This window comes from Furipterus horrens, unplaced genomic scaffold, assembly GCF_987537825.1.
Source record: "Furipterus horrens unplaced genomic scaffold, mFurHor1.1.pri manual_scaffold_9, whole genome shotgun sequence".
Classification (NCBI taxonomy): Eukaryota; Metazoa; Chordata; class Mammalia; order Chiroptera; family Furipteridae; genus Furipterus; species Furipterus horrens.
In genome coordinates, this window is record NW_028327179.1 from 90966368 (window position 1) to 90987243 (window position 20876).

A 20876-nucleotide genomic window follows, 5' to 3' on the forward strand; every position below is an offset into this window, starting at 1 on the left:
TTGAAATAGTTAAAGCTAAGATTTCATCGAAGGAAGAAAGGGAGGGAGGAAGGGAGGAAGGGAGGAAGGGAGGGAGGGAGGAGGGAGGAAATCGAAGAGCATTTGTTAGATAACTAAGAAATAAGTCATCTGACAAAGATCTTATTTTAACGCTGTTTTTGGATCATAAAGACAACACTGTCAAGAAATTCCAATGTACTTATTATAATGGGATTTAATCTGTAGTAACTCCAAGTCAAAAAAGGTATTATTTCATTTTATTTAACAATCCGCTCTTAAAGGAGCCCCTACTAGACTTTCTCTAGTTTGACCTGGAGAATGAAAGGTAGTAATCAATGCCCCCCACCTTCTAAATGAGAAGTATTCCTGCAAAAGTCCACAGCAACAATCTGAAGTCCTCATCTATAATAGGGAAGTACAGCATTGTGCTTTGGTATAATCCTCATTTAATATGCCGTATGGTCAACATTTTTACTTGTAAAGACATGTTTATACTACAAATTGAAAGGAGACAGACAGGAGAAGAGGAAATGTAAAAATGAACATAAAATAAAAAGCCTTCAATTTACGCTTTACAGAACCTTTCACGAGGAGAATCACTTTATAAAAATAATGTGAAGTTATCAGCAACATTTGATATAATATTATTTTGTAGCATATCTAAAGAGTAAAGGTTGGGAGCGGGGAACACAACTCATAATTTTAGTATCACGTTAAGCTGTCATTTTGCTGACATTACCCTTAAAGTAGCATTTCCCAAAATGCTTTCCTTGGTTACTAAAGTTCCAGTTGTACATTCCCATCTTAGCTATGCGCTGGCACACTAAAGACTCTGAGAAGTCCTGTAGGAGAGAAACCTATTTATCTTCATTAATCTAACATTTTCAAACTTAGTGGACCGAAGACCCATTTTTATCATAATAAGCCTATAAAATTGACATTCCATGGAACACTCTTTAGAAAGTGCTACTTTAAAGTAATGCCAGTTTACAAAAACAAAACCCCTAATTTAGCAATTTTAACTTATAAAGAATAATCCTCCCCTTTTCAGCAACTTGGTAAGTCACATTACTACCTGCATTTCCTCTTTTGTGAAACTGGCCGCCTCGTCCCCCAATTCGTGGAGATACATGCAGTCAGGCTTTGGACACTGCATATTCTTTAAGAAGTAGCTGCAGTATTTTGTTGTACCTAGAGATGCCTGCAGGAGGAGGAGAAGAGGGGGAAAGGCCCCGAAATGTGAAATGACACCACAATGAGAATTTCCATGTTCTGTGTTTTCACTTCTCCTAACATGAGACCCAGACACGACAGAATAAGAAGTGTGCCTATGGATACCAGAGAAATAAACCATTATTATTTAGGAGGACTTATTAAAGATGATGCTCATTTGAAAAAACTGAAGACATCATCTCAGTCTATGGTTTCTAGGGCTTGAGCATCCAAATCTTCTTCCTTTGTGGTCAGAAGAGAGACAAAATCTGTCCCACATTATGAGTAGTTAGGCACATAAGAAGGCAATTTGCTTTTTCTAATTATGCCATTCTTCCCCCATTTACATAAAGCCCTGCTTGGTGGGACCCTTCACTCAAACCTGCACTGATCAATGTCAAAATACTTAAGGACAACAAGTCAGAGCTGTTATCTATTTCTGAAAAGAACAGATTCATTCTTACAGAATAAAGTGCATAAGTATAGAAGATTTTAAATGACTGTTCCTCCCATAATGAAAATGTTTGTTCATATCGGCCAAAACAGGACCGTACGTAAACCAGCAGTAAACAAGTCAGCTGTCACAGGTTGGAATGGGTGCCTAAAAAGCCATCTTCAAAGAGACTCCCTTCAAAAGTATTATGTAAATGCCAGGTACTCCTCTACTTACGTTTTTATCCCTCCCCCTTTAAAAAAAAAAAATCAAAAGGACCCTCCTACCTTAAGCGTTCTGCCGTCTACCACCACATTGTTGACACACTGTATGGCTCTGAGCGCGTCTTCTGACCGGATATAGGTGACATACGCACTGGCGCTTGGACCCTAAAGTGAAAACCCGCTGTTGTTAGTTTCAAATGCAACAAAAACATTTTAAAAGATTTCTCTTGTAACTTGCCTAGGAAGTTCTAAAAGCCTTTACCACTACCGTCATTAAAAATAATCGCAATAATTAGAAGTTGTAGTAGCTTTAATTAAACCATACACTAGCTCATTTTAAAACAATCATACTTAATAAATGTTACGTTTTTAAGTAGACTTGTGAATAAATACTTGTGAATAAAATATCATCTTTGGACTGGCATTTATTCTTTTAAAGTCATTTGACAGGCTTCTCAAGGTTACAAAAAGCAAGCTTTGAAAGTTAGATTTTAAAAACTAAGATTTGAAGGCTCTGGGTCAAATTAATAAATGCACTTTGCAAGAATAGTCCATCTGCTAATAGCAGCGTAACAAAGAGCCCTATTAAGCTTTCAATATCTGAAAGTATTAATTAGAAATCATTAATTATTAGACTAATAATAGACTCAACTTTGCCTCCCCTTCAAACCATCACTAAATCTTTGTTTTACTATTTTCCTCTTATTACTATCAATTCACTGTAAAGTCCTGGAAGAGTCCAATGAGCACCAAAAATGGCCCCGCTCCACCAACAGAGAGGTCTCTACACTGCTTAAGTCCTTGACCCTAAAGCTTCCTAATCACAGAAAATGAAATTTCCTTCTGACAGCCCAGGTTAAACCCAGACCATAGGGAGGAAAGGCAAAAATCCTTATAATTAGTTACCTGTGAGCCTGCATATGATGTGCTGTTATTGATAACAACTTTATGTATTTTACCAAACTTCCCAAAATATTCTGGTCGTTTTAAAACCTATAAAAGAAGAAGAAATAAGATATAAACTGTCCTCATTTTCATCAACTTTATCCTTATAATGGGGACACATACTCTTCAGTGAAAGCAAAATAACTTTTAATGTTTTTTAATAAATGTGACTATTTTCCTAATTATAATGTGTGTGGTTAACCTACAGGAGATCATCAACAGAGTCTAATCGCTAGTTTTTATTGACCACTGAACAGAAACTGAGATTCAGTAAGTTTAGTTATTTTCTACTATGTTCTAATTTCTGCACCAAAACTCTGGGATCTTAATGTTTACAATATTCTTAAACACAAAACAGATCAAAATCCTGACCACATTTTCATTAATAGATAATCCCTATAAGAAGTTATTTCTCAAAGCAATGACCAAAATTATGTATTAAAGACAGAGATAAAAATTCAAGGACCTAAGTAGAAACAGTCTTTACTCATAAATCTATTGTATATAACATCTGATATATTAAAGCATTGTTTATGAACTACAAATTTCAAATACCGTAACAGAATCCTCTTCAACTGTCAATGCTTTATGATTTATTACTGTGTTTGTGTATATATATTTATTTAGTTTTCTTAGATCAATTGATATTACCATTTCTCAACTTTCCAATTTTTTTTACCCCTCTATTCCCAATAAACAGTGTATGTGAGATGATAGACAGGACAAAACAGCTGGGAAACAAATCTATACATTTCTTCCTCTATTCCTTAGATTAGTTCTCCATGGTTACTTCCCATCATACTTATGATCATCTTATGTATTCATTCAGCTTCTCTTGAAAACTTACCAAGTTGTGTGTGAAGATATTATAAAGTGTTTGGAAAGAATATTTTGCATACACTTGAACAGGTATGCACAGAAAGCTTCCTTTGAAAGAAAGCTTGCTGTTTGGAGAGATTGTAGAACAGTAGGTCTACAGGTATATTTTAGAAAAAGAGCCCTGGTGGGGTGGCTCAGTTCATTGGAGCATTGTCCCATACACCAAAAGGTTGTGGGTTCAATCCCCGGTCAGGGCACATACCTACACTGCAATTTCAATGCCCAATGGAGGCACACACAAAAGGCAACAGATCGATGTCTCTCCCTCTTGCTCTCTCTCTAAAATCAACGAACGTATCCTTGGGTGAGGATTTTTTTTTAACTTAGGAAAAACAAAAGAATATATATAATTTTGAAGTAGTTGCAAATTATGATAGAGGTTTTTGCGCCAAGGTACTTACTGGCAAATTAGCCAAGTTTAGATATGTTCTGCATCAGTGAGAATTAAAGCTTTGTGAAACAGTCTATGATTGGGGTATCATTAATTCTTAACAGTTTGCAACTTAATTAACATACAGTTGACCCCTGAACAACGCAATTTGAACTGTGTGGGTCCACTTATACACGAATTTTTCAATAAATATATAGGAAAAAAAAATTTTTTTGAAATTAACAATTTGAAAAAATCTCACAGATGAATTAAGTAGCTTTGATATATTTTTTAAAAAATTGTTAGGTATATCATAAGTGAATAAAATATTATATAGATACCAACTTACTCTGTTATTTACTATCATAAAATATACACAAATCTAATATAAAAGCTTAAAAATTTTCAAAACTTACACAAACATACACAATGCCATTCACAGCTGAAAGATGCAATATTAAATCAAACCTGCATAGAACGAGCTGCAGTACATGCTGTACTACCGCAATAATTTCACTGTCACCTCCTGTTGCCACTGCGGTGAACTCAAGTATTACAAGTACCCGCTTAAAACGCCACGTGATGCTAATCATCGCCGTGCGAACAGCTGTCCCGCCAGCACATTATGCAGCGCAGTAAAAAGTGATCTCGCAAGGTTCTTGTGTATTTTTCATTGCATTTAGTGCAATACCATCAACCTTAGATAACACCACGGGACCCATATGAAGTGCCACTAGTGATGCTGGAAGTGCTCCCAAGAAGCAGAGAAAAGCCACCACGTTATGAGCAAAGGCTGAGGGGCCAGATGGGCATCACAGACCGAGGTGCGCAGCTGCAGCAGCTGCCATTTTGAGATAAATGAATCCAAAGCAGCGTGTAAAAAAGAAAAGGCAATGTGCGGCGCCCTTGCTGCAGCTACACCAGCATTTTTGAAAACCTTTGACTTCTGCAAAATAGCTTTTTATCTTATATTGAGAATGCGACTTTTATGTGGGTAGAGGATTGCTAAGGAAAGAAATACCTGTAGACTCTAACATGATTTGGGAAAAAAAGCAAAGTCATTATATGACAACTTTAAGTAAAAGAAAGGTGAATAAGCTAAAGAATCTGATGCCAACAAAGGATAGTCTGATAATTTTAGAAAGAGGTTTGGCTTTAAAAATGTCCAGGTAATAGATGCAGCTTCTGCCGACCAAAAGGCGGCCGACAAGTTCCCAGACGCCATTAAGAAAATCATAAGAAAGGCTGTCTGAACAGAATTTTAATACGGACAAAAGTGCCCTATTCTTGGGGGGGGGGGAATGCCACAACGGACACTTATTAGCAAAGCAGAGAAGCGAGCACCAGGATTTAAGGTAGGAAGTGAAAGGCTAACTCTACCGTTTTGTACAAATGCAGTCGGCTCTATGATCAGGAATGCCCTTATCTAGAAAAAGCTGCTAACCCCTGAACCTTGAAGGGAAAAGATAAACACCAGCTGCCATTCATTTAGCTGCACGACGACAAGGCCCTTTTTCTGGACTGGTTCCATCGATGCCTTGTCCCCAGAGTCAGGAAGTACTGTGCCTTGCCAGTAAGGGGCTGCCTTTTAAAGTTCTTTTGACATTGGACATGCCACTGGCCACTCAGAGCCCTATCAGTTCAACAATGAAGGCATCGAAGTGGACTACTTGCCCCCAAACACAATGTCCCCCAACTCAGCCTCTAGATCAGGGGTCACAAGGACCTTTAAGGAGCATTACGCACGGGGCTCTCTGGGAAGGCCTGCCGACGCTATGGAAGAGAACCCTGACGGAGAGAACGTCTCGGAAGTCTGGGAGGATGACACCACTGAAGATGCATCATTGTTACAGAAAAAGCTGCGGATGGCATGAGGCCCCAAACAATAAATTCCTGCTGGAGAAAACTGTCCAGACGCCGTGCATGACTTCACGGGCTTTGTAAAAGAGCTGATAAAGGAAATCGTTAAAGTGGTTGTGAATATGGCAAAAAAGGGGAGGGGCGGAGGGTTTCAAGATATGGCTCTCGAAGAAATTCAAAAGCTAATAGATAACACATCAGAAGAATTAACAGAAGATGACTTGCTGGAGGTAGAGGCTTTCAAACCCGAGCCAGTCGATGAGGCGGATGTAGCAGCAGCACCAGAAAACCAACTGACAAACCAGATAATCTGGCAGAAGTCTTTCGATTGTTCAAGATTGCATTTGACTTCTTATATGACAGGGACCTTCTACGACCCTAGCACGGAGACTACACCAAACAGTGGGAGAAAAACTGGTACTGTACAGAAACCTTTTCAGAGAAATGAAAAAGCAAAAAAGCCACACAGAGCTCATGATGTATCGCCGTAAGTTACACTGACTGTGCCTGCCTCCCCTGCGTCCCCTTCCATCTCTTCTGCCTCTGCAACCCCTGAGAAAGCAAGGCCAACCCCTCCTCCTCCTTCTCAGCCTACTCAGTGTGAAGGTTATGAGGATGGAGACCTTAATCATAATCCACTTCCACTTAATGAAGAGTAATCTTCATGCCATACAGTAAATAAACTTCTCTGCTGTGTCTGTTTTCACGAGAAAAATCTATTAAGTGTAGCGCAAATACATTGGTATGAAACAATTTTGTGTCATGATCCTTATCATTTGATATGTGGTCACTGTGTACATCATCATGCACAAGACGTGTATGGAAGTGGAAGCCTGTCCTTACACAGGCATAAAGTGAGGGATGCTTAATATAAAATTAATGCGTTTTCTTACTGTTTTAGAAGTCTGCTCTCAAGGAATTACATTACTGTATAGTATGCCTCTCTCGTAACTGGAGAAATTACCTATCAGCCTATCATCACAAGTGGTTTTTGAAAATGTAACAATGTTTCCAATACTGTATTTGAATATAACTATACTATTGTATGCCATAAAAAAATTATTTATTTATTTTTAGAGAGAGGGGAAAGGAGAAAGAGGGAGAGAAACATCACTGTGTGGTTGCCTCTCATTTGCACCCCCAACTGGGGACCTGACATGCAACCTAGTTATGTGCCCTGACTGGAAAATCGAACCAGTGACACTTGGTTCACAGGCCGATGCTCAATCCACTGAGCCACACATAAAAATTTTTTAACGAGTCATTCATTAGTGTATGAAGTGATCGTACAAATTACACTAGGCTATCAAAAAATAATGATATTTTCTTCTTCATTATCAGTGCATGAATTGTTACACCTGTAAATAAATATGAATTTTTGCGATTATCTTTCCATTTTTGATGTCTAGTGTCAGTAATATATATAACGTCTACAGTGTTTTGTATCATATAAGACAATATTGATGTAGATACTGAGAGATGATTCATGTTGTAAACACACCATGTAAAGTTGTGGTATTGATAAATACGGTCAAGTACTGTAAATTTATTTTCTCTTCCTCCTGATTTTCTTAATAACATCTTTTCTGTAGCTTATAATAAAGAATACAGTACATGATACATAAAATATACAAAGTATGTTAATTAATTATTATCAGTAAGGTTTCCGGTCAACAGTAGGCTCTTAGTAGGTAAGTTTTGGGAGATTCAAAAGTTATATGTAGATTTTCAAGTCATTCCACACCCCCATATTGTTCAAGGATCAACTTATTACTTTTACCCTATTTTATTATGATTTTAATGAATTAGAAGGTGAAGTGATTACACTTTTTTCCCACCAAATACTCTGAGGAATATGATAGTAATAGTGGCGAAGGCAATGACTCTCGGGTTGGTCACAGCAGTTTCAGGGTTGAGGGGCAGGAGAGCACATTTTGAGAAGTTTCCTGGCAGGGGGAGTGCAGAACTTCATTCACCAGTCTAGTTGGATGCGTATCAACGGTTTGCGCTACGTCAGCATCTCACAGCACATCTGAGTTTATGGTGGGAGTTCCGATGAAGGCAGCATGCGGGAGGGCACTTCGGAAGTTTGCGGGAGCTTTATTGGGGGACGTTGTCAAAGTGACTGGAAGACAGTGGTCTTGGTCAGTGGATGGGAGCCAGGGTGCCTTACGATGCTTGGAAGAGCCCTGCACAACAAAGAGCTGTCCTGTACAGCTTTCGAAATGTCCTACAAGACTCTCACTTAACTGAGAAGACTGCTTATAATTAAGTGAACCTAAAAACAAACTCCATATTATATGTAAACACAAAGTAGTTTCCCACGGTTTTGACATATTTTGAATTTACAGGAAAGCAAATATATGTAATTAAGAGAAGAGTACAAAAGCTTTGTTTGGAATTTTACTAAGAGTTGTTTCAGAGAATTGTCACTGAACATTTCGTAGTACCCGAGCTGTGGATACACACGCCTGTAACAATCTGTGTTTGGAGTTGCCACATTCAGAGTGATTCTACAGACAGATGTAAGCATCTTCCGGTTGTACTCTGTACTCTGTACTTCGCAAACCTGACTACATGCACGAGTCACCTGCAGATCTAGGGAACATGCAGGTCTGGCTCAGCAGCTCTGAGGCAGGCCCCAGGAGTCTGCTAACGAACTCCCAGGTGACACTGACGCTACCGGCCCAGAGGCCAAACCTTAAGGAGCAAGGTTCTAAGGTAGCAGGACCCAAGTATAAAGGCTTTTTATAATTACTTTCCTTTTATTTCTTCTTTATATTTTTTTGCAAATTATCTATGCAGACAGGTTATATTATCAAGAAGGCACTTCATGAAAGTCAAAGGGTGTTAGAAAATACTACTTTTTAAAAAGTGGGTACTATGTCTGATAAGGTTAAAGATCAATGAATTATGAAGTTTCTGGCCCATATTTGGCACCTTTATAACAACATAAGATTTGTATATAATTACACTGACATGTCACATTGCAGCCAGGTATTTTCAAAGGACAAGTCTAGCCATGTCACTGTTCTTAAGGACATTTAACAGCTTCCCAGTGCCGAAGATAAAGTGCAAACCCCCTGGCATGGTTAGAAAGCCCTTGGTAATCCATTGTCACTTACCTCACCAGCCTTCTTTCTCACACTGCACTCTTTCCAGCCAAACCAACCCCCTGCAGACCGAGCTCTCCCATCCAGAAGCATTAGCACAGTTCCTGTGCCAGGAGCACTTTACCCCGAAGATAACAGAGGGGTACATGCCTCCCACCTAAAGGTCCAGTGCCCCCTCCTGCGCCTCCACGGCACACACCGCCTGTCATATTGCACTGTTCCTTTGTAAATAACCAGGGACTACTTTCTCATGGGTGCACGCTCAGTGTCTTACAGAGTGCCTGGAACACCTCAGGTACTCAATACATGCTTAATGAGAAATTAAACCATCTTGGCAGTGAACACAAAGAATTACATGGACACGGAACACTGATGGGCCTCAATGCATCAACAAATGGCCTATGGCTGAGAAGAAATGGCCCGCCCAGGCAAGAGAAATTCAAGTCATTAAAACATTTTAGATTAAGTTGAACACTACAGATTCTGCCTAAACATAAGTCAACTAGCAAAATAGTATTAAAGTAAATAAAGTATGGGGAGTAGGCCCAGCACCCTGCTTATCACATTATCCATATATTCAATGTTAACTATTTACTTCAGTGAGCCAGTTTTCGTACTAACATAGAATATAAAAGGTCATGTGACAGAATTATAAATGCCCAATAGCATGTCGAATGCGTAAAATGGCTTCTTTGGGACCACAGTCAAGTGTTCATGATGACAGAGAAAAATCAAACACCTGGTAAGCAGATGGAAGGATGAATGGATAAATGGATGACGGATGGACGCATAAGAGGATGAATAACAGAACAATCATCACGATGAAATATACTGAAATAGGAGCTTTAAGACGGGGTATGTGAGGGGTGTGGGGGTGTGGGGGTGTGGTTGGGAGGTTTTCCCAGTCCTGGCTATGCTATGGAACAGATGTGTGATCACAGGCAAGTCACTCTCTTCCCCGTGCCTCCATTTCTCATTTTTAAATGAAACAGCTAGGTCTTCAAAGTCTTTTAGTTCTTCCAACAATTTGCTCTCTCAGGCCACCATCCACCTGGGACTCTCCTGTCCTTATCTGCTGCCTAATTCCTGGTAATTCCTAACCATCCTTTCCTCAGGGAGACTTTCTGTGGATCTCTATACATGAAGTTCCCCACTGTTGTATGTGTGCAAAGAGCCCCATTTCCCTGTTTATAAATGCTCAGTACACTTATAAGTTCTTAAATTTCGTATTCCCTACGAATCTGTAAACTTATTAAGGAATGAGACTGTGACTGGCTTGCTAAACTACTTTATTTCCGACATCAAATGTCCAACCCATGGTAAGTATTCAAGCGTCAATTTACAGAGTAAATGAATTAGGTTCCAACAAACCTAAAATTTTACAACTTAGAAGACGATCGTTACCTCTAATCATTACCTCTAATTACTATATCTTCTAAGATAGCTTTTTCTATTATTCAATAAATGATACATTTGACAATCATGGTATGAAAATTTCTGGTATACAAAAAATATTTTCAAAATAAGTTTTAAATTTTCCTAAACTCTTCTGTTTTAGTAATCATCTAAAGACCAGTAAATAACAGGGATATTCTTTGACTTGAAAGTTACACTAACAGTTTGAAACTTCGAGTTTTCTTATGAGGTCAACTTTAAGTTTTCCAAATTAGAAAGCCTGTACAGAGAAATTAAGAGAATTTTTAAAGATATTATTATTTAGAAGTGATAGGATCTAATAAATAAAACACCGGTCTCTGGTCTTCCTCTGCTTCCAAGAGAAATAAGAGAGAAAAACCAATGTTTAAGAAAGTTCACTGTCCTCTTACCAAACAATTATTTTAAAGTATAAACCAGTAGAGTTGTTTTTGAGGTACACTGAGACTCCTAATAAAGTGTTCTCTCTCACTGGTCACCGCCTAGATTAATTTCTTTCTCTGTAACAGTTCTTCAATTAGTCATTCTGGAGTGATGTTATTAATGGAAACAAGAAATCGCTGTTAAGTGCAGTGGTTCTCCCTTATCCGCACTTTCACTTTTGTGGTTTCAGATATCCGCGGTCAACTGTGGTCCGAAAACACTAAATTTCTCCAACTACTGACACTGTTCGCTTCTGACATCCAAACATCAACATCATCAAGATTCAATGATCCAGGATGACCCGAAGCAGATAATCCTACTTCTGATGTACCATCAGCAGGTCAACAGTAGCCTAACACCTCATCGCAATGCCTGCATCATTCACCTCACTTCATCTCATCATGCAGGTATTTCTCTCAGTAAAAGGGTGAGTACAGTACAATAAGATATTTGAGAGACAGAGACCACATTCATATAACATTTATTATAGTATACTGTTAAAATTGGTCTATTTTATTATTGGTTATTGTTAATTTGTTATTGTGCCTAATTTATAAATTAAAGTTTTACCACAGGTATATATGTATAGAAAAAAATACAGTACACACATATAGGGTTCAGTACTTTCCTCAATTTCAGGCATCCACTGGGAGACTTATAACAAATTCCCCACAGATGATAAAGGGAGAATGTTGTAAATAAAACCAAACAATAGAGTCTAAAGAAGAGGTAGAAAACCTATAATCGAAACTTCAGGTTGATGGCTTAATTTCACCTAGCCTTCAGCGGTTGCTCCTATACCTCCCCCAGTCTTACAGCTGACCAGATCCAAGATGTACTTAAAAAACTCAAGGACATTCACATCTAAGAATTCTCAAATCAAGATAAAACTTCCCTTAGTTTATTGGGGTAGCAGTTTCAGAAACGCAAATAGTCTAATCAATAAGATACAGAGTAAAAAGAGGCAGATAAATAAAAAACTTGCAGTGGTGAGAGTACCCTCTGCTGAGGAAAAAGGCAGAACTGGAGAGAGAGAGACAGAGAGAGAGCCAGAGCCGATGAGAAGTCGTGGCAGTAGTCAGGGAAACTGTCACGGGTGAAGTGCCTGCCCGGGGAGTTATGTACCAGCTTAGAAAAAGGAAGAACTGGCTGCTGAAGATGAATCATAAGTCTAAAATGAGCTCTCTCCTTAACATCTTTTACTAAGTCTTTTCCTGTATGAACTCTGGATCCACCTTTTGGCTTTGGAAAGAACCTGGTCTCCTAAAGATCACGTAGCCCGCAAATGCCAGCATCTCTGGACCTAGGTCCTAGTGATTCTTGAGTTGCCACCATATTTATTCTCAATGATAGAGCCTTCATAGTAAAATCTCCCTGCCTTTCTCCTCCACTGACTGGAAGCCCTTCCTAACCTCAATACATAATAAATTCATCATCAATAAATATTTACTCTTCTCTCTAAATTGAATTTTATAAAATCAAAGTTTAGACTCCTTAAATTTCCTCCTCCTGGGGTCTTAACCTTACTTAGCCAAGCTGATGATTCCCACCTTCCCAGGCAATAATCACTACAATCGTCCCTCTGACTGGTACCATGATGGGCATTACTTCAAAACCTTCTCAATGGGTGCTTTAGGCAGATCCACAAAATCCAGCTCTCTCCTACTGAAGTAAATACTCTGGTTGTTAATTAGCTCCTATCTGCCTTCCCATTAATCTAGTCAGCACCTCCTGGCATATCAGAAACTAAAAATCAGCACATGTGCATTCAAAGGCATCACGGCAACTTATGAGTTCAACATTACCCTAAGAAGGCTCGTGATGGAAGGAGAGAAAAGAGGTAATAAACAAAAGGGTTAAGATCCTCCCTGCCTCTAAACAGATGACAAAGAACCCGGTCCATTATATCCCTTCATCCAATTCTCCCTCTTTCCTGACAACTGGCTTTGACATGAATGAGTAAAGAACAGCGGAACCACAGTTCTACAATTCTTCCGCAGACGAGAACTACTACTTGGGCAGATCTCTAATGGGCTCACCTAACTGCATCTACACTGCTGGGCCTTACATAGCTACAGAAAGAGAGAACCAACCACAAAATAGAACTATTATCCAAGTTTCAGGCTATTAAGACTAGAGGGGACTTTGGAGATCTATAGTAAAGTAATTCAACCACCCAGTTGTACCAGTGAAGAAAATGAGGCCAACGGAGATTACATACAACACTTGCCTAAGATCACAACTGGTCATTGGTTTCTTAGGGACTATTAAAAAGTCATTTCCCATTTCCTCTAAGTTTCAATATTTTCTGTGGGCTCCTACAGGTGGGCAGGGTCAGCACTTATTTTCAAATAAGAGAAGCAAAAAGAAGAAAATGTCATGTTGAGAAAGAAAATAGAAAAGGACTTACCTCTGGGTCTGCTAGACGCTGAGACAGACCTACAACAAAGACGAGGTTTTTTTGTACAACACGTACACTAGCCAAATGTTTGCGATTTTCTGATATTTTCTGTTTTCTCTCATTTTGTTTCTGTTTTTTCTCATTCTTTATCCTTTGTAATTCTTCCTGGGAGAGTGGTTTATAAACTGCTGGGTCTTCTGGATATGGCTTTAAGCATAAAACCAACATAGAAGTTAGCGTTAAATAAACAGAAAACTAAACAAATAACAATTACCAAATTCTGGAGTATGAGTATGTGGTTATTTGTTACATCGCCAATTTTCTGAATCTTTTAATTGCCTGAACTATTTTTATTTAATAAAAGTTAAATGATAAATAAAAATAGTTTTCTGAATACTTGTTTTCTAGAGCTTAGCACAGGTAGCTTTTAGTGCTAAAGCTTAAACCAAAGGTTCTAAAAAAAATTTTTTAAATTTAAAAAAAATCGTAGAGTCCCTACGGTGCCTAACACACAGCTTACAGGAAAATTAAAGTTCTAAGGTACTACATAAGAGGTTTATGTGTTATAATAAACAAATATTTAATGAGAACCTGCTATGTAATAGAAGATTAATGTGTTGTTTTCTAACACACTTCCAGTCAAAGAGAGACACAGAGGGGAAATAAATATAATACACAGAAACTCTGATTCAGGTGTTTAAATTTAGTTTCAACATTTACTAGCTATGTGGTCTTAGGTAAGTTAACCACACTCGAGGCCTCAGTATCCTCACAAGTAAAATGAAAATAATCTTAAAGACTGATCTAAAGATTAAATAACACTTATACAGCAATTATGAGTGGCACACAGTAATTCTCAACAAACATTATCAATTATACTACTATAATTTTTTCCTTTCTCATCATTACAATATTGGTTTCATTCCTACTGCTAATGCCAAGGCTACAAGGCCTGAATAAGAACTGTGGACTCACACTGCATGGCTTTGAATCTTGGCTTTACCCTCTGAGAGACCGTAGCTAAGTTACGGGACCTGTTTACTTTAGTTTTTTTTCTCTTTGGTAAAATGGGAGTCCCAGTATTGGGATGGTCAAAAAGTTCTTGTGGGTTTTTCCATAAAATAAAAGATACGTTCTTCATTTTCACCAATAACTTTGTCATTTTGCACTACTTTTTAAGAGATCTTCTCAACTTCATCTGCTGACTCTTTTCTTATTTCTATCAAATTTTAAATTTCAATCATGGTATTTATTGTTCCCCAAAGTTTTTAATACTATCCTGTTCCTGTTTCATGAATGCAATATCTTCTATTATTTCTGAGATTAAAATAATAATACCCTTGCTGAAGTTTTCATTTGGTTGGCCAGCCTCTGATTTCCACGTGAGTTAACGCTGTATGATGCGGTCAGCACACCACCTGTGTTCCCACATCTGCTGTTTCCACCAGGTATTTTTCTCAGAATGCTGCACTGACACATGACCAGGCAGCCTGTCCCCATATTTAGGAAAGCATTAAGGTCCTTTTGACTCCATTAGGCTCAGCAACTAGGACCAAACAGAAGCACTAAATGCTCTTGGTTTCTAAAACCGCCATCGCTCTGCTTTTCAAAGCTATTAAAGCAAAGAAGCCATTTCTGCAACCAGGCAGGTTTCACCTTGTGGACCAAAATCAGAAGCTTATTTCAACTAGTCCCCTACCTGCATCTCCAAGTTTATTTAAACCATGCCAATCTGCCACTTACAGTGGCCTCTTCAGGCTCTCCCCCTGCTAACGTAAGCGGCAGCTTCACGGTCCTTTCCAGGCCTCCAGCAACACTCTGTGTTCACACAACCACTGAGGCTGATCCCCAGAGACACCAAGACTTGCTGGTCCCTGACTAAGACAGGCAGCCTCAGAGAGGCGTGTGCTCAGAGTGCTCAGCTCACGCCCCGGCGAGGTTAAGTAAGCCAGGTCTCAGTCTCCAAGACGGTCTGCCTTCCGTGACCCACTCCAGCCGCGACACAGGTGCACGGAAGGTCTGGTGGTCAAGAGACCAAGAAGAGTTCTGAAGCTGTGCTTCCACTAAACAACCACCACCAACAAAATTTATTCTTGTTCCATTAACAACTGCAAAGAAGGAAGGAAGGAAGGAAGGAAGGAAGGAAGGAAGGAAGGAAGGAAGGAAGGAAGGAAGGAAGGAAGGAAGGAAGGAGGGAAGGAAGGAAGGAAGGAAGGGAGGGAGGGAGGGAGGGAATAAGGAAAGAAGAAAAGGAGGAAAGGAGGAAGGTAGAAAAACCATCTCAGCTATAGATTATAAGTTGGGAGACCTGGAAGGAAGTTATCTAATACTTCTTTAATCGGGATCTTTTTCCCTGTAAATGTTGGACAGTCTTGTTGCTCATCCTTAGACAATCTCTCATCTTTTCTACTGACCTCCTCTTTCTTGTGATCTCATCAAGAATCATTATTTTATAAATAACATTCTATATGTTGATAACACCCGAATCTGTCTTCATACCAGAAACAAACTTGAATAGTCACCTGTCTATTCAACATCTCCATTTAGATTTCTAATAGGAATATCAAACTTAACAAGTCTAAAACTAAGTTCCTGATCTACTCAAAAAACCTATTCCTACTGTAGTCTTCCACATCTCAATTAATGGCATTCTTTACTTCCAGTTGCTCAGTCCAAAACCTTGCAGGCATCCTCAAATCTTCTACTTTTCCTGTATAGTGGATATTAAACTTTATTAATCTTTGTATGTCTGAAAAATATTTTATTATGCTTTCACATCTGAAATTGAGAATTCTTCAAAGTTATTTTCACTCAAAAATTTAGAAAAACAAATTCAATTATTTTCTCTTTTCTATGGCTGTAAAACAAAATCAGTTTTATTCTTCTTCCTTTGTAGTCTATGTATTTCTCATGAGCCTTTAATACCTTGTCGTTATTCTAGATATTCTAAAATTTCACAATTATATAAACAGATGTTGATCTTTTTCAGTCATCTTGCTTCATATTCACAAAACCCTTTTAGGACAACTGTTTTTCATGAAAAATTTTCTTCTATTAGTTCTTTGATTATTTCTCCCTAACCAGTCTTAGTCTTACTCACTACTTCTAAAACTTCTCTTAGCAGAGGTTAGAACCAGTACATCTATTTTTTATGATGCTTAACTTTTCTTTCATGCTTTCTACTTTTTAATTTTTTTGCACTATATCCTGCAAGAAAATACTGAGCACAATCTTCCAACTTACGAATTTGCTCTTGAAATGCATACATTCCTTTCTTCAGCCCATCTATTTTCAAGATCTCTGATATGCTTTTTAAAAAATGTTCTTTCTACATTAATGTCATTCTTTCTTACTTCTTGTACCGACACTTTCAAAAATTTCTTTGCTTACTTATGTTAGGTTCTTCCATTTACTAATTTCTGTGCTTCTCTTTCATAATGTTGGTTTTCTTAAAATGTCTGTTGACTCTTTCTTGTTGCACATGTTTACATGTAAGAATTTTGTCAGCCAGCCTGTAAATGCTATTTATTTACTGCAGGTGCTGTTTTATGACTGTAGAGAGGAGAAGCTGCTGGATAGGATGTGTCATTATTTCATCTTCTGAGCATAGGAGGTCCAAGTTCCTCCAGGTGTTTCTATCCACCTTAAGGCTCTGACCCAAACTCGTCATGAATGTTCCAGCCAGAGAGCATCTGCTTCCGCTATGTGGTATAAAAGTTAGGCTGGATCCATATGCTGCTCCAATGCTATAATCAACCACACATATTTTCCCAAGATCTTGAAGCACCACTATCCTTACCTTTTTTTTCAGCAGTTTTCTCCTGAGTATGTTTTGGAAGCTAATGTTTCTCTATTGAAATTGATCCCAACGGCTTTCTGTCCTTCATATTCCTCATACTTCCTGGCCCTCCCAGAAAAGCACCCTTTATTGATAATAAGCTTTGCTTTTATTTTTAAATTTTTTCTGTTTTTTCTCTACTTTCAAAGGATCTGAGGTGATTCTAGGTAATCCCTTAAAATTGAAATGAATTCCTTTGGTATTTCCCCAAATAACTGATTTTTGTCTAATGAAAATGTAGCAATTGGTCTTTTAAAATCAAGACTCTACTTCTGCTGTGGCTCAATGGATTGAGCGTCGGCCTGTGAGCCAAGTGTCGCTGGTTTGATTCCCAGTCAGGGCACATGACTAGGTTGCACGTCAGGTCCCCAGTTGGGGGCATGAGTGAGAGGCAACCACACAGTGATGTTTCTCTCCCTCTTTCTCCTTTCCCCTCTCTCTAAAAAAACAAAAAATAAATAAACAAACAAATAAATAATTTTTTTAAAAAATGACTACTTCACAACACTACAAAAGAAAAAGAGAAAGAGAGAAAGAAAAAGTGATAAACTTCCTGAAGTCAATCACATTTACGAGCCTTAGAGTCTTGGGCCATCCTGCAAGTTACCACTTTCAAAAAAATAGTTCAAATTAATTATCTTATGAAACAATGAGGAACCAATTTTTAAAAAATGACTGACTGTTTTAAACCCATTACCACAAACTTATTATAGATTTTAACCATGGCTAATGTTAAGATTTTCATTCACCTTTCCATTCACATTCTTAAAAGTATATTAACTATATAAAAAAATAAAATTATATGTATTAAATATACATATCTATTACATGTTATATATATTTTATATATAAACTATATTAACACTTAAGTAGATCTGGTTTTCATTCATGTAATGTATATTACATATACACTAGATTAAAAAAAAACTGAACAATGTCCTGCCTTCTGAGATTTAATTCCTCTGGTAAGAAAATTTTAAAAATATTAATAATAATAATCTAGGTATGTAAAACAGATTTCTGCTTTCTCAAAATCTGGTAGTAATAAACATAAAAACTCTTTCAAATGAGTAAACAGAAAAAAATGTTTAAATCATACAAACATTAAAGAAAAGGCAAAAAACTGATACTGCATGAAGCCCCAAGGTCACAAATAGTCTTTCAAAATAGATATGCAACAATCCTACTCACCGTAATAGGTCATTCACTACACTCTAACTGTTGCACCTACTTATTAAAACAACAAAATCTAGAAAACATTTTAAAAAATCAAAATTTTTCTTTTATAGTTAGAAGGGAGTCCAAAGACTTGTATTTGAGTCCCAAGCCTATTACCCACTAGCTGATGCCCAGGGGCAAGTCTGTCTGCACACTTTCCTTAAGTGTAAATGGGGACAGCGTCATTGGCCAAAAATTGTTATAAGCACTCAAGAAATGAGCAACTACTGGCTTCTGAACCAGAATTTCTGTCACTTTAACCCGTGACTTATTTTAGTGAATATCAAAACTTCTATTTTGTACTAGAAAATTAAAGCGAATCCCCTGCAGATATATTAAACGCTTTTCCACTTTTATACCATCCTATCTAAATTCTTTGCTTCTCTACTCCTAATCCTTTTAAGCAGCCAAAATGAAGGCCAACTGAGGGGTTATGTGACTTTACTAAAGTCATGTACTTAGTTAACAACAAATCCGAGAATCTATTTACTCATACACATGTACACGAAGTTATTTTGGAGTACTTACCTTTCTACATGCAGGACAAAGCCCATTTTCATCAGTGCGAATTCTATGCCAACAAAATCGGCAAATTTGGTAGCCACAGGTGCAAGGGAAAAAGTTGATATCATCTATCTCCAAGGGCTCCATGCAAAGAGGACATTCCACAGGGTCTTCCTTCGCATCAGGACTGCGAGACATCTTCACGTTTATTAACAGCAGCAAAAGTTTATAATAATTTAAGGGAGAAAGAAGTTCAGCGCTGAGAATTAAAATGTAGAACTTCAAAGACCTGCATGTGAAGGAACAAAATATACTGTTTACTACTGGAAAAAAATGGTATTTTCAACAATCAAGAATCATTTTATCAAAAAACTTGAATATTAATCAGGTAAAGTTTTGCTCTCATCTCAGAATAGATTTCAGAATGGAAACCTGAATATTTTTGCATGCCAAAATAAAAAGCCTGGCATCATTAATTTTTGGATTCAACAGAAAAACAAAAGAACTTCCTTTTTCTAGATAAAACATTTAGTAATAACGTACTAACATGGCACATTTTAGGGGTCTAAGTGATATAGAGAAGCATCTTCAGCCTTAAAACACACTGTGAACTGTCTTATATCTGACCTAAAAGCTAGTAATACTTAATACTGCCACATAATTAAAGAAGCATATTATTCTAAAATGCATCACAATTTACAAAATAAGCCTAATTTAAAAGGCTTCAGTCATCTAAAATTACATGTTAATATCAAACCCTTATCAAAGAAAACAAAGGCTAGAGTTAAAAAAATACATATATGCCATATGTATAACACCCAACAAACACTTCTGGGAGAATAAGCACATATTAAACAGACTAAATAAAAATTAAATAATGTATCTTTGTAGATCAGGCAGAGTAGAAAAATTTTAAATAACAATTTAAATTAAAATCACTGTTAAAACATTAGGGTGAAGTCACTATTTTAGGTTAAAAAACTGATAGACTCCAAAATATAACTAAATACAATGCCTATCAAAGTCACAGGGCTTTTTTTTTTACATAATTTGACAAAATAATTCTAAAGTTGACATGAAAGAATAAATGCATGAGAATTGCTTTGAGACTTCTGGAGGGAAATGTGGGGATTTGCACTATCAGATACTGAACTGTATTACAGAGCTACTACTATTTAAATAATTTGATATGGGTACAAATATAGACAAAAGATCAAAGAAAGTAAATTAAAAATCTAGAAAAATAACCATAAACTTATGAGATTTAATATTTTACAAAAGTGACATTACAAATCAACAGTGCAAGGATGGATCAAATTAATAAGCACTAATAGGATACTGGTCTATCCAACTTTAAGAAAAAAATCAGTATAATAGGATACTGGTCTATCCAACTTTAAGAAAAAAATCAGTATACAGTACTGTCTCTCTAAATCGCGGTTCACTTATCACGGCTTCGCTGTATCGCAGGATTTAAAAAAATATTATATTTATTTATCGCAGATTTTTCACTATATCGCGGGATTTTGTGGTACTGTGTACATATGTTGTTAAAGTTACATAGGTTTAAGAGTGTAGAATATGTTTAAGAACATAAGTAGTGTTTATAAAAGTGTGGAAACGGTTAATAAGGGACTGGGAATGGTTTATAAGTGTGTGGGAAGGGTTTATAGAGCCTTAAAATGTATATAAATACTAAAATAAATGTAAGGTTCCTACTTTGCGGATTTTCACCTATCATGGGGGTCTGGAACGTAATACCCGCGATAAGTGAGGGAATACTGTATATCTATGTCACAGTGCCATCAAAATAAATCCCAAATACTCTGTCTAAAGAAATATACATAGAAATTAACTACTAAAGTGTTAGAAAAAAAAAGAATGTTTCAAATCTTGGGATACAGAAGGTCTTCCTAGGGAAAGACTGAAATGCAGAAGCCCTAAAAGAAAGATATGTTCAACTTAGCAACATGGAATAAAAAAACAGAAACAAAATTAAAGACAAGCAACAGAGTAAAGGAT

General features: G+C 37.3%; 1 protein-coding gene across 6 annotated transcripts in view; it reads right to left on the reverse strand.

Moving 5' to 3' along the window:
- CNOT4 (CCR4-NOT transcription complex subunit 4) overlaps positions 1–20876 on the reverse strand; it is a 125723-nt gene that overhangs the window by 53383 nt on the left and 51464 nt on the right. For all 6 annotated transcript variants that reach the window (XM_090287550.1, XM_090287548.1, XM_090287549.1 and 3 more), the window contains exons 2-6: positions 18879–19143; positions 13304–13501; positions 2776–2862; positions 1933–2034; positions 1076–1201 (exon numbers count right to left, since the gene is read on the reverse strand). In XM_090287550.1, coding sequence (XP_090143676.1) covers positions 1076–1201; positions 1933–2034; positions 2776–2862; positions 13304–13501; positions 18879–19052 — 687 coding nt within the window. In that variant the 5' untranslated portion in view covers positions 19053–19143. The remainder of the gene's footprint in view (positions 1–1075; positions 1202–1932; positions 2035–2775; positions 2863–13303; positions 13502–18878; positions 19144–20876) is intronic.